This window comes from Bombus impatiens, unplaced genomic scaffold, assembly GCF_000188095.3.
Source record: "Bombus impatiens unplaced genomic scaffold, BIMP_2.2 scf_0349, whole genome shotgun sequence".
Classification (NCBI taxonomy): Eukaryota; Metazoa; Arthropoda; class Insecta; order Hymenoptera; family Apidae; genus Bombus; species Bombus impatiens.
In genome coordinates this window covers 148,108-162,171 of record NT_176768.1, presented here as the reverse complement: position 1 = coordinate 162,171, position 14,064 = coordinate 148,108, and the positions used below count along the sequence as shown (strand labels likewise).

Below are 14,064 nucleotides of genomic sequence, written 5' to 3'. Positions count from 1 at the left end.
GCGGGAAAAACAAACGAGAAAAGGGTTGGCTCCGATGCTCTACAACTACGTAAACAGTGTGATTTATCGTATATTCACTCGACAATACTTTCCTTTCCTTTCCTTTTCTTCTATTATTTTTCCTCTTTTTTCTCTTTTGTCATTACTATATTTCGATTTTGGACGAAGCAAGAAATATAAGAACGTAAATCTTGAAGAAAAGTTTTGTCGAATCTTAATCCGAAGTAAAGAATATAGCCTCGATAAAATGTATATCGATATAGAGACGAATCTAGAAAGTTTTCAAGCATTTAAATGCAATTGCCTTTAGATGTACCTTTCGATCCTCAGAATTTGCATATAACGTTAGCAAAGTTTTACGTAGGACATATTTCTGCTTCGATATGAACGTTGGTAATAAGAATAATAAGAAATTCGAAAGGATTCGTTATCGCTTATTAAGTTATAACTTATGAGTGTGATAGACTAGATCAGAAACAATATCGTACAGCTTTCATCAATTAACAGAAAGAACATTAGCTTCGTATTATTTTAGAAACTTCCATTCGTTAATCGATTCTCGAACCGATTAAACGAGAGCTTAAACGTGGCGCGCTGATTAAATATAGCCCACATTCTACAAACAGTGAAGCAAAATTTAAAAACGATAATACATCCTCTTATCGAGATACTTCATCGAATTTCAATGGAAAGTGCCATACAAGTTGCGTTTATCCGAGCAAAAATCAGCAGTATTATTCACGATAAAACGGAGATCAAATACTCGAAAACGATTAAACAAGATCTGAAAACGATAATACATCCGATTACCGACGGAGTTCATCGTATTTCACATGGAAACACCATCCATACGATGATCGGCGTTCATTGGAAACAAAAATCAACAACATTATTCAGAGCGAGAGGCCTCGTAGAGAAGCGCGGGGCCGAACCTTTCGAGCTAATAATTCGCCGAAAGTATTGCTTTCCTCCATTGGAATTGCAAAGCAGTTCTGCTAAAAACCGGTGCTGGTGGCTAACGTTCGGCGCAGTTTTTGTCGGTGTTTTGCCAGGGGGACGCTTAACTAAAAACTGGCAACGCGCTCCGTCGTCCACTTTCGACATCAAAGAGCGGATAACAATGAATAAAAGTTCTGCCCCCTCCTCCTAGAACGCTCCTAATTTCGGAAATGGAAACGAGCGGAACTTCTGCCGTGATCACGTCAAGGAAGCATTATTGTTCGGATTGAGGGACGAGACAGGAGTGGGATACGAGGCTAAAATGTCACAAGAGAAATAATTAGCCTGTCGAACGAAGTTTTCGACGAACTCAGATTCCAGGCACTCTGATACCACCGTGCAACGACATTCTAAATGAGTTTCGACCCTTCCTCGCATCAATCGACCAAGTACATCTTCGCGTACCTTGAATTTTCTGTCGATGCTTGTCCATCTTCTATTCTTAAGTAGGTTTTTATTTTGATATGGGGACGCAATAATATCATGGTATGCATCATACGCTCAAATTTGGAAGTTGTACAAGGTATGTCGTAAAGACACATATAGCTGTTCGATTTCTGGCTCAACAAAGGTCAGAATTATTTCCTCCAAAAAACGTCGTTGTTATTGAAAACAAAAAAAAAACGAAAGATCTAGATCGTATGAACATGGTTTGATAATTCCAGTATCAAACTCAGTATATAGCGAAACAAGAGAATCGGACCACTTCCAGTCGACTAAATTCTGGAAAATCTGCACGTATACTGAAATTCCCCATAGCGATGATGACGGGCAGGCATTATCATCCATCTTGAACGCTTTGAACGAGACCATTCGGCCGGGGATCAATTTCCTAGAGACGCTAAATAATCAGCGAGTCGATAAATGTTCGCCAATTTGCATCTCACGTTACGCGCGCCCGGCCCTCCTGTGATTACGCCACGGAATTGCAACGATGCCTGATTAAAGATGCAACGCGGCATCGAGTGGCCTTCAAAGCCCTTTCGACACGAGACCTCATCCCTCTGTTGGACATCCATTTCAATAATTGCGTGTCTTACGATCGGCTAACCGTTTCCCTGTACCTGTTGTGCCCCTCTCTTTGTCCATCTTTGTCTCGTGTTTAACCTTTTGTACCTGTTGTTGTGGTTGTCAGCTTCACGCACCACCAGAGTTTCCCTTCGAAGAGGATAATTAACAAACTCCGCTATGCATCGATGATTAACATTCGATAATTGAGTGTATCGGGAATGAAATTACTAGCGTGTAGCAAGGTTCGAATGGTGGGTGAAATAAAGAGGGATAAAGAGGGATATCGAGGTCACGAGAGAAAGAAGGGTCGTGGTAATTGAGATTCCTCTCGAACGTTTGAAAGTCGCGTCGAGATTTAGAAGAAAGGGAAAAGTATGTGGGAATTTACATGGAAATTGTATGATGTGGTTAATAATAGAGAAAAATTTGAAAAGAAACTGGGGGAGAAAGTAAAACTGATGCTTGACTTAACAATGACTTTTAAGGGAATATAGAAATGAAAGAGAATTATAGAAATTGTCACTGAAGTAGACTGTAATTGAAATCGTATAACGCGCTTGAATAGTTCGTTTATTTGAACAAATTAGGACAGGTTCCTCTTAAACAAGATTGGGTAGAAGGTTAAGAAGGAATTTAATTTGACGAGAAATTTCAAAAAAGGAATTGATTATACAGAAATCACAGAGGTAATCCGTGAAAAAGAATATATATATAGGATCCGTACTATCTTTTGTATCACTTAATTCGTTAAATAATACAGCAAAGCTCGTGGTCATACGTGGTTAAACGAATTTTAAAATTCGAAATGCATGGCGTGTCGCAAAGGGATGAAAATTACGACGTGTCCTTAAAGCGTAAAATTCGTTCGGGAGGCGAAAGCCGTGGCGTCGATAAAGCAACGGTCGCCTCTCTCGATGTAGCAGAAGCGTGAAGGGTTAATGAATGGATATTCAGGCGAATCCGTGCAAACCACGGGCCGTCACGCCGGTGTCCGTAGGTGAATGGGAAACGAGTCGCGAGCGGTCACATCATAAATCGTCATCGACGCGGCGGATTGATCGATATTGCACCCCGCACCCGTGTCAAAATTACACAGAGATAACAAATTAATTTTCCGATCGCCTCGCGAAACCCGTCGAACGCACCCGTTCGTGCTCGTTCCGGCAAATTTACTCGCTGAACACGATTTTCTCTTTATGAAGTCTCGTTCGGATTAACTTACTCAACTTCGCTTCGAGTTTGGGCCCGTACAAGTTGAGTTATGTAACTTTAAGCCTATGTTCGAGCTGTGGTAATCCGACACGGGTATTTAAAGCTTCCTTCAAATCGATTCGAGGTAACTTGACTTCAAACTTATCTTCGTACGAATCGAATTACATATTTCATTTAAAGTCGGTTAAGTTTAAGTAACCTGATACGGATATGTGTAAAGCTTCGTTCAGACTAGTCAAGTCGTTGGAATTCAAGTAACTTGGCAAACCTAAACGAGACTTACATTCGTGTTTAATGCGACCTTTTCACGGCAATCGACCTCTTCCATCGTATCTACGTATCAAGGTAAGTGGAATGTCTGAAAGCAACAGCGTGAAACAGCTAGAAAGCAGCCTGTTTTATATTTGTTCTGCTTGTTATTCGACGCTGGTCTTGAAATCGTTCCGAGGAATCGCCTAGCACAGCAATTTCGTCCACTCAGATTGAAATGAAGCACACGTGACAATAGCCGTCTCGATGGCCGGATCTCATTCTGCAGCCAGTATTCCAGTTTGTCCGTTTGGCCTGTTTGCTTGCACGGTACGCCTGCGACATTATTCGAGCGACAATAACTGGCCCTATGCTCGGTGAACGAATTTTTCGAACAAACGACCGATCTTGATTACAAATGCGTGTTGTCCTGCTCGATAACAAGAGACGCAAACAAACGATAATCGAAAACTCGTATGATTCGTAATCTTAGCTTTCAAAGAGGCCCGAGTACAATTCGTAATGCGGATAGAGTAAAGATGATTTCTCAATGTAGATTTTCGTGTTATACGAGTAAACGAGAAAAGATGCAATTTGAAATTAATGAGAAGAAATTTAAAACGTGTATACTGTACAGTTAGTATCCTCGCGCATTCTGTCTTTTATAAACAACATTTCAATTTTACAAATAAAAGTTATTTAAAAGGAATGTTACGTTGAAGAAACAGAAAGAAGGGGACTTTGAATTATTCGTACGATTAAATCCACATTCAACTTCCCGAGGAAATAAACTGGTTGCAGTTTGAAGACGATTTTGATGAAACCCAGAGGTTGTTCAGTGCAAAAATATCGCGCGAAATATTTAACATGTATATAGGAGCGTCGTTAATATAAACAATTCGTTGGAAGGCTACGAAGATAGATTTTCGGCAGATGAGAGCATAAACTTCTCGAGTATTTTTCGCGTAAAAACCTTCGATCGTGTTCCGATATTATTCGAAATTAAATACGGAAGTACCTTGAAACAATGAAAACTAATAATAGCGGCTGCTTTTCGCGCGGTTTATTTATTTCCAGCGGCATTTCCTTGTCGGCTTTAAATATGAGCGTTCGACGACTGGTCGAGCTGCAAGAATTATATTTTCCATAATTATTTCGATTTTCCTGCTTGAAATTTTATATCGTAGTATTTATGATAAAACACAGACAAATTGAAGATCAGCTCGTTCATTAAGATCAGTTCACAGGCCAATTCGCTAGAATAAAATTATTTGGTTCTTTATATTATTTATACCAAGTGGACTTGTTCAATTATGCATTTCTATTATCATATAAGTGAATTTAATTAACTGACAAGTGTTTGCAATTTTTCTTCGCACTGAACTGTCTGAAGGGTTTTAATTCTTTGCACTCCAATTCTATTAGAACGATTAAAAGTGAGAATCTTAAATTATTATTTATTAGAGTTTATTATTCAATTTGTAAATTACATTCATAAAATCCAGGTAAAAATCTTTATTATTCACATTACCTCAAGAAAATTTAAAATTCTTGAAGATAGTAATTGAATTAATACGTTCGGAGAGATTTATTCGTCGAGAGATTGTTCGAGAAGCTTAATGTTGCTAGTTTGTAGGAATACTTTCTATAGATATCAATATCAAGTCAAAAATCGATACTTCATAATTGCAATGTAACCTCTAACTTTATGAGGTGCATCGGTCGATATCAAGTATCAAATCAATACAGGGTGTACCGCAATTGCCCCACGAAACGATATACTGTAAATTTGGAAACACTTTGTACAATATAATCGATAAATGGCATAACTGAGAAATTATTTCGACGATATATTCTAGAAAAAAAACTTAGAAACACCCGGTATCGGTATAGTAGATGCCCCAAGTTCCAATAATTCTCACTTAACACGCAACGATATCCACATAAAATTAAAAATGATATATCATTAATTGGAAGGAGTAGCTCCTATCGATATCAAATATCTAGACAAAATTTCTATATGAATGTCTATAAATCGTAAAATGCGAGCAAAGATGAATTGGAGTGGAAAGAGTGAAACTCGAGCATAAGTAGCGGCCGGTTGTCTTTTGTTTTAGTTGGTTTCCCCTATGTTTGCCCGAGTTTCGGCTTTGCATGGCACGTTGCATCATCACCATCGTCATCATCATCGTTCGGTACAGAGCTCGCCATGTCCCTCGCGGTCGCCTAGCAGAACGGCGTCTCTCTGCGACGCTAGTTCCGGTTATGAATCGACCAGGAGCCACCTAGGCCCTCACTATAGCGACTACAACATGCCCAGGAATAATTCGCCTGTGTTGAAATACAACAGCCTAAAGCCACGCCGAAGGAAGCACAAACGTTCGCAATTCTATTCACTGAGAATGTGTCGCAGGCACGAGAACAACGTGCACAGGAAGTATCAGCTTTACGCTATTCCGATATACAAGTGCCCTCATAAGAACGGAAGTACCAGTACGATCACGACTATCGTCAGATCTGGTACACCGTCTTTATCCACCAACCAATCGGATCAGAATCAAAATTTTAATGAAAGTTCGAACGAAAGTCGTTCGAACAAGGATCAATCGGACGAGAAACAGTCGAATCCGACAGTGGCACCGCCACCGCCGATTCCAGCGCCAAGAAAGTTGAAGAAGACCGATCCCTCGAAGCACACCTATCAAAACGTCCCCCCTCCCGTTTTTCCACCGAAAAACATCTCGTTGCCGAGGACCAAGGTTTGTCGACTACTCGTGTTCCTTCCTATGTACGTTAAGTACCCGTATTCGTAGCAGTTCGTGAAGAACCGTTGCTGCCGCCCCCAGGAGATCGCTCGTTTCTTGCGAAGCTGTTGAAACGAACACACTGGGATTGATCGTCCGCAGGGTGATCGATCGATCGGACCAATCGTTCGTTCTTGTGTTCTATCTACGTATCTATCTGGTTTTTACAACGTGTTTTTCGAGCTGGATAAGATGCATGTTCTTTGAAGGACGGGTTTATTTACAGTGGGAGAGAAAAATGGAGAGGATTTATGGAACATTTGTTTGATTAGTTTGATCATGCGTTTTGAAGGAATGTTATGTAGTTTTGAAAGGAAATATATCGTAATACTGTTAGGTAACAGGATGTGCCACGTAATCGGAACAGAGCTGTAGAAGGAAAGATTCGATTATTAAATAAAATTACAGAAAAAGATTAGATATTCAATTTTTCCACCGAATAAAATCATTTTCCATTCGCGAGATAATAATGTCACTAATCAGCGATTTCTATTCGATTAATTTCCTATTGATTTAAGATACAGCGTCTGTATGATTTTCATGTCGCGATCAGTCAACATTTTAAAAACAAATGATTAACGTTAAGAAATTAGAAGGACAAGGGCTTTGTTTAACAAACATGTTATGATCGAAAAATCAAATTTTCACCATTTCCATTCTTTCATGCATCTTAATTACCAACTCGGTCGATATTCAACGATTGTTCAATATCAGCCAACGATCTCACTCGTTCGATCACATCCCATCGACCTCGTGTAATTAGTCTACGCTTGGCTCGACCATTTTCTTGAATTACCCACTGCTCAAGTCGTATAATGAACCAACGACGTTTATTCAAGAGTAGAAGCGAAAGAATTTTAAAATTCAGAAGCATTAGTTTGTTTAAATACTTTAAATTAAACAATCCTCTTTTATTTATATCGTTGTTGAATAACATTTGGAAGAAAAGCTACGTTATACGTATTTTGTGTATAGTTATTTATGCATTGCTCGATTATGGTATAAATTATAGTACTTTTGTGGTATATTTTGAAAAAAGGAAATATATATATATGTAATCCCAACAGTTCTGAGATGACAATTTATGTTTTGCAATTGAATTCTTTTCTACCATTTTATCGCGACCAAGATTTAGGCAGCAGCAACGATGTTCTGGAACATTGCATACAAAAGTAAATCCTATCCCTTAAGCACCAGTTTCTAATAATTAGCATCGCACCTACTGCATGAGTACGATTTACGTGTCCGCAATAGATATAAAACAGCAGCTTCGAGCAAATAGGAGGTAGAGTTGCCGGAGTTGCCGAGTTATAATCGGAAATCATATTTTCCCTGCTAAGCTGGATCTGGCCACCTATGTAGCGACCGTCCTTGTGTATGTCGGCCGCGTATCAAGTAAGTTTCCACACTCACGACACAAAAATACTAGTACACACATACACACGTAAATAACAACTGTACACGTTGCTTGCCACAAAGCTTTTCAACCTCATTCATAAAAGGAGGTGAAATATTATTTCGAAGCCTTTTAAAGACTCAGTGGCGCGGTCTCTTTCTCATTTCCTTTTTTCTTTGTGTTTGGAGGAAAAAAAATTCCCTTTTGCACGGAGTTGATATTGTTTTGAAGAGATAGTAAAAAAGATGTTTGCTCGGTCTATTCGAAGCAACGGAGAAAAGGAGATACGGATGCTCTGGTTCGCCAAGTCGCTTCTCGTCGACCGACGAGGAAAATCTTTTTGAGACGCGACACCAGCTTCAAACGATCTTCCTTATAACGAGTACTTTCGCCAAGAGGTACATGATAACCACGTTATGCTCATTCCCGGGATTGCTGTGTATAAGCTAGGATTTATATTTCGCGGTTAAGGAGAAAAGAGAAAATGTCGATCGCGGGTACTGGCTCTTTCACTAATGAAATATAAGAGAAAGAAATTTAGCAAACTATTAAATAAATTAATCGTTCCTTGGGGTAAGAGTATAGCATATAGCAGCTAAAATATTACTGAATATATCGGACATAGGAATTTCGAAAATGATTCCGATATCGGAGAGAGGAAATTTTGTACTATTCCTTATCAATTACGTAACTTTCCTTTTAGAAGATTTAACGAAAAGGAAAAAAAACGTATGTTCAATTTATCTGAAAGAATCAGTAGAGTATCCAGACAAAACTCGATTGGAATTCAATAATTTAGAAGAAACTGAGTTGCAAAATTCATAATTTGTTTGTAAAAACGAAGCTACCTGGTTTTATTTTTCGAAAAGAATATGGAATAGATAGAAAAGATTGAACGTGATACGATAAAGCGTTTAAATTGTATAATACATTTTTCTCTTCGATAATCCTAACAAGTTGATTTGCACGTTGATCATGTACGATTGACTTGTTTTCAATAGAGCCGTGCCAACGCTATAAATCATATACGACATACGCGAATGACACACGGAATAAATAGTAATATCAGAAAAAAATGCTTCATTCAACGTTATCTGTCATATGATCAATAACTTCGATGAAATTTTCGTTCTCGGAACAAATCGCTTTGCCAGTGAATGAATCAAATAGCCAATTGACGTCGAATATATCGTAGCAGTTTGAACAATATTTGCATATTAAACTTTAATTCGACGAATAGCTATCTCTTTCTCCCGGAACGGAATTGAAATAAAAATTAAAAGGTACAAAATGTTTCGCTTTTCTCGTTTCACTGACTTATCAACAGCAATTTCTGAGATACGATTGATATTATAGAATGCCATTATTTGAATTAAGACGTTTCCTCCGAATGATTTGCAAAAAGTGAAATAGCCATTGTGTCTCTACGTTCTCTCCGATAAATTCTCTTTCTCTCAAGAACTTTGTCGAAATTTCAACTTTCGCTTCATCGCTAAAGACCACCGCGTATTTCGATTATTTTATCGTTTAATTCGTTCGTATAACAAAAGATCGATATCCAAATAATGGAATTACAATCGCCTTTCATTTCCTTCGACAAATTTTATCTCGCATCATTTCAAATTTCAAATTCATCGGAACAATCGCATCCCTCTCAATACTTCCAATTATTTCATTGTTAAAACCATTCGTATAATAAAGAATCCATATTGAAATCCCAATGGACCTATCTTCCAATCATTTGTCTCAACACGCATGCGGTAATTACCCACTAGCACGATCGAAGGATAAAATAATAGTTCGCTAAATCCATGGATAATTTCTCTAAAGTACCATCGAGTCAGTGAAATTGGTTTAATTTGTCGAACATTTCCTCTGAAAAATTGTCAAACAACGAACCTTCGATCGCCTTTCGTTTCTTCTTCCTTTCTGCTTTTTTTTTCTTTTCAAAGTTGAAATATCATCTGTCATCGATGATAACCACATATTCTGTAAAATATTTTCGATTTCTCCAGCCTAAATCATCCATATAACAAAGAATGTATATGCATAGGAAAATCCCAGTAGACCTACCTACAAGCGACCAATCATCTCTCCGACCGATGATAATAATCCACTGGCGCTGTTTCGAAAGACGAAATAACATTTCGCCTCCGGGTTCGGTATCGCGATATCCGCCACTAACGACACCTCCCCCGACGGCCGTATCCCCAGCGACTAACCCTGCCTGTTGCAGACCGACAGCCTATACAACTACAAAGAACACTACCAGCAGCAACACCGGCAGGAAATGCAGCAGTACAGCTATCCGTTACCGAGCAACAGTTCCAGCCAACTAACACTGCCACTAACGCGCAGCCTCTATCATTCCTCGATAGTTAGCCCCTTGCAGACCTCGTACGTGCACGCGAACAGCCGACCACCGACCTTGGCACAGCACGAGAATCATCTTCCCATGGTGGCTCATCCCGACGAGGAGCAACAGAACTACGCGAACCACGACTCTACGAGGCAACCGCGCCGCCATTCGGGCAACCGGTCAAGCGACCGAAGTCAAAAGTACAGGAAGCACAAGCGTAGCGAGCGGAAGCAAAAACAAAGGCGGCCAGAAGCTTCCAGGAGAGCAGACGCGTACGCGAGCGCGCCCTCCTGCGAGACCAGCTTCCACCAGGTCCAAGAACTCGGTATACCCGAGACTTACAAAATCTCCTATCCCCATTACTACGAAGACGACATCGCGGAATGTCCAACCGACTATCACAGATCGAATCCGAGTTCTCGTCAGCAGATCTGGGAACGACAGTCGAATCGTTGCCCACCGGAGAGCACGCACTACGCGGACACAGGTGACACGAAGAACCGGAACAAGTCAAAGAGGATGTCGTCGAACCTTGGCGATGGGCGGTCGCCGTCCGCGCCCACGATAATGCAGTATGCCGAGCTACACTTCCGGGACGTCGGTCAGGAGATCGATGTCTAAAAGGTCAGTTGGGCGGGTTCGGGTTTCAGGTTGTTTGGGAATTTACGCTGTAGATCGTTGGTTACGATATACGTGTTTTCGCAATGAGAAGTCTTGTCTCAGATAATTAATATCTTGTAAATCGATACGCAAATATTCATATAAAAGTAAAGAAATTTTAGTCGAGTTCGATGATCTCACGTTGCAAATTATAGTTGCGGTGTATATCGCGTATAGATTTTTCGCGTTGAGGCTATTTGGTGGTTGAAATAATTGATATACCGTTAATATAAAATTTTGTGCTAGATGTTCCTCTTTCCTTTTTTTGTGATATAAAAATTGGAAAATTTTCATCGAATTCCAGGGTGGTAGGGTATGCTAATTGATAATGTTCTGTTATTGGAAAGTTCGATGATTCGGATAATCGATATTTTCTAAATACAAAATTCTATGTTACATAGATACGTAGATAATTTTGTTTTGTTACGCAAAAACACGGGATTTGTTAATCTTACGATTGAATTTGATCGATAGTAATCGTAAATATAATAAATATCACGTAAATGATAAAGTAAATAGAGAATGTTGAGTTTGTGAGGGAAGGAAATGGGAAATTAGAGATGAAATTGTTCATACGTGTTTTATGGAGAACATACGAAATTTATATAGAGATTCTGTAATTAGAAGCTTGAATTTAGAATTATGGTAGAAGGAAATTTGAATCTTTCGCATCCATTAATGAGATATCTCGTTGTTCGAGCGACGCTCTCAACAAGATCTCGTGTGACCTTTTATCAGAGTGAGATATATCTGCTGCGAAAATTTGAAATGAAAATTAGTTTAACAGATATCTTGTTCACAAGTATGGAAGGATTAACGATAAACGTATGTTATACCACATTACATGCGAAAATTGAAAAGCAAATATACGAGATATTTCGTTCGAAATATCGCATCGTAATATTCCTCGTTTATAAATATGAAGAGATTGTCGAAAAAGGATATGTTTGATACGTAAATACTTATATGAAAAATAATTATATCCGAGAAATCATTTATATTTACATAAAGATTTGTATATACGATGGAATCATAAAATAACGTATTTTGATTTTACTAATGAATTATAAATTATGAGTACGTATTATTATAAAATACAGTATAGCGTATAAAAAATGTGCAAACGATTGAAATTTTTACGTTGGTTTTCTAAAGAATATATAAAATGGGAAGATGATTCATATGATAACAAATTACCAATCTTTTTGATACTAAACGACAAGTCCGAAAAATTTTTCATTGAAAAGTGTTTATAAACTACAGCGTAAATTCTTGAATCGATATTACCATCAAAGCGTTATTGACAAATCAATTCAATAATCAGTTCATCTTCGACAGAAAGAAATCAAAATAATCGAAAAATGATAGGGGATTGAATGTTTAGAAATTTCTACTAAAATTTTCGACTACTAATTATTAATAAAATATTATCCATTAAAAAATCATCTAAACAAATTTATAATAATATATTAACGACAGATTATAACAACAAGTAATAAAAAGGTCATTATAATTATAACTAACGAATTATAAGCTGGGTACTACATATCGTTTGGATTACATCCTATTTTCGCAACGGAATAGCAGGTATGGAAAAATTAAACATTTTGTTTCTTAGGAAATTGTTTCGTTCTTTTTACGTATGAATTTTCTATTGTTCGAAATTTAATATTACTCCGTCGTTGCGACTGTGTCTGTTTGTTTGCGTTTGTTTCTGCGTGTATGATTTCTTGCATTCGTTTGCCTCTTTTCTCTTTCATTTCTTGCATTCTAAATATGCTTTCGAGCTTGCCATTTCTATAATTTTAATAATTACCAACAACGGGTTTGCATTTCTTTTTTCCTCCTTTGTTCGCGTATCAACTTGGTCGGTAAGTATTTTTAAATTGAAACCAGCTAGCGGAGAAAAAGTCGATTAAACCGCGTGGAATTGAAAACAGGTAAATTGGACGATACGTAAAGCGAATTTCGTAGAAGAATTTTTCTGTTGAATATCACAGGCTTGGTGATATTGCGATTACCTAAATATTACAAACGCTTGTAACTGTATTAAAAATCTCGTTTATAAATTCCATGTCAAACGTCTGAAAATTTCCCTCCAGTTATTTCATCGAAATAACGATTGTTCGATATTAAAAATAACAATGATACATTTCCTCGCGTAACAAACGTCGAAACTCAAATAAATTGTTTTGCAAATGTCTGTATCGAAAATTGCGTTTATTTAAATATCGATACTCAAATACTTAATATATAAATTTTATCGAAAATTTTTATTGTCACCGATTAAACAATTAAAATTAAGAAAAACAGTTTAAAACGTTGAATAAAGGAAGTATCTTAACAGAAAGGATTAAATGAATAATATACAGCGGTTCACGGAAGTATTTGAACACGTACCACGCAACAATTTTATATAACAGGGTGGTTGGTAACTGGTGGTACAAGCGGAAAGGGGGCGATTCTACGCGAAAAAAAAAAATCGAAAATATAGAATACAAATTTTTCGTTCGAGGCTTTGTTTTCGAGAAAATCGACTTTGAATTTTCGCTCGGTACGCGTGCGGTACGTTGTAACGGATCTCACTGTAGATCGTTGTCTCGATGGAAAAATTAAAAAAAAATTTTTTTTTTAATTTTTATTCTATATTTTCGACTTCTTTCCTTGCGTAGAATCACCCCCTTTCCGCTTGTACCACCAATTACTAACCACCCTGTGTATACATATTGTATGCCTGTTATACAAAACGTTTTGACATTTTATTAGCACCATAATGAGAGACACGATTGTCATGATTATATGTATATTTATGAAATTTTACAATTCTCATTGCAGCGCTCGTTACAGTGCTAATGAAATTTCAGATGTTTTATATAACACGCATAATATATTTGAAATAGATGACAAATGTTCAAGTCGTTTTGTGAATCGCTTCAAGTATAACAAGCAGATTATGGGAGAACCCTGTAAATGAAGATTAAAACGATTTGTCGCTTGTATTCATAACGATATACAGGGTTGTCATACATAACAATTGTATTCCAAATGTTTGTTCGTAGGAGGGTCAGCAGACAAAGAGCGATACGTACATTTACTAGGACATTTTGGCGTCCGACATGCCTTGTAGGTACATTGTATTCTATGAATTACGTCGTATTGCTTAGATTTGTTATCGGTATGGCGATCGATCCGACATGTGCGCTACGGCATATGGACAATGAGGCTCTGTTTGTAGAAAAAGCTTTTCACATTGTAGTATTTAATCCTTTGCACTTGATGATACAATGTATATCACATAATGTTTTGATATAGAGATATATCTTAAAAATCATTAATATCTCGAACATGGAGATATTTGATGAGATTATATAACA

At 37.7% G+C, this 14,064-nt stretch overlaps 1 protein-coding gene across 4 annotated transcripts in view; it reads left to right on the top strand.

The window, feature by feature from the left end:
- LOC100749681 (hemicentin-1) overlaps positions 1-14,064 on the top strand; it is a 431,443-nt gene that overhangs the window by 411,322 nt on the left and 6,057 nt on the right. The window contains exons 21-23 of one of the 4 annotated variants that reach the window (XM_024367725.2): positions 5,589-6,230; positions 9,908-10,654; positions 13,750-13,813. In XM_024367725.2, coding sequence (XP_024223493.1) covers positions 5,589-6,230; positions 9,908-10,651 — 1,386 coding nt within the window. In that variant the 3' untranslated portion in view covers positions 10,652-10,654; positions 13,750-13,813. Of the gene's footprint in view, positions 1-5,588; positions 6,231-9,907; positions 10,655-13,749; positions 13,818-14,064 lie in introns of those variants that run through there. The other 3 variants (XM_033320790.1, XM_033320791.1, XM_033320792.1) reach the window with 3 other exon arrangements.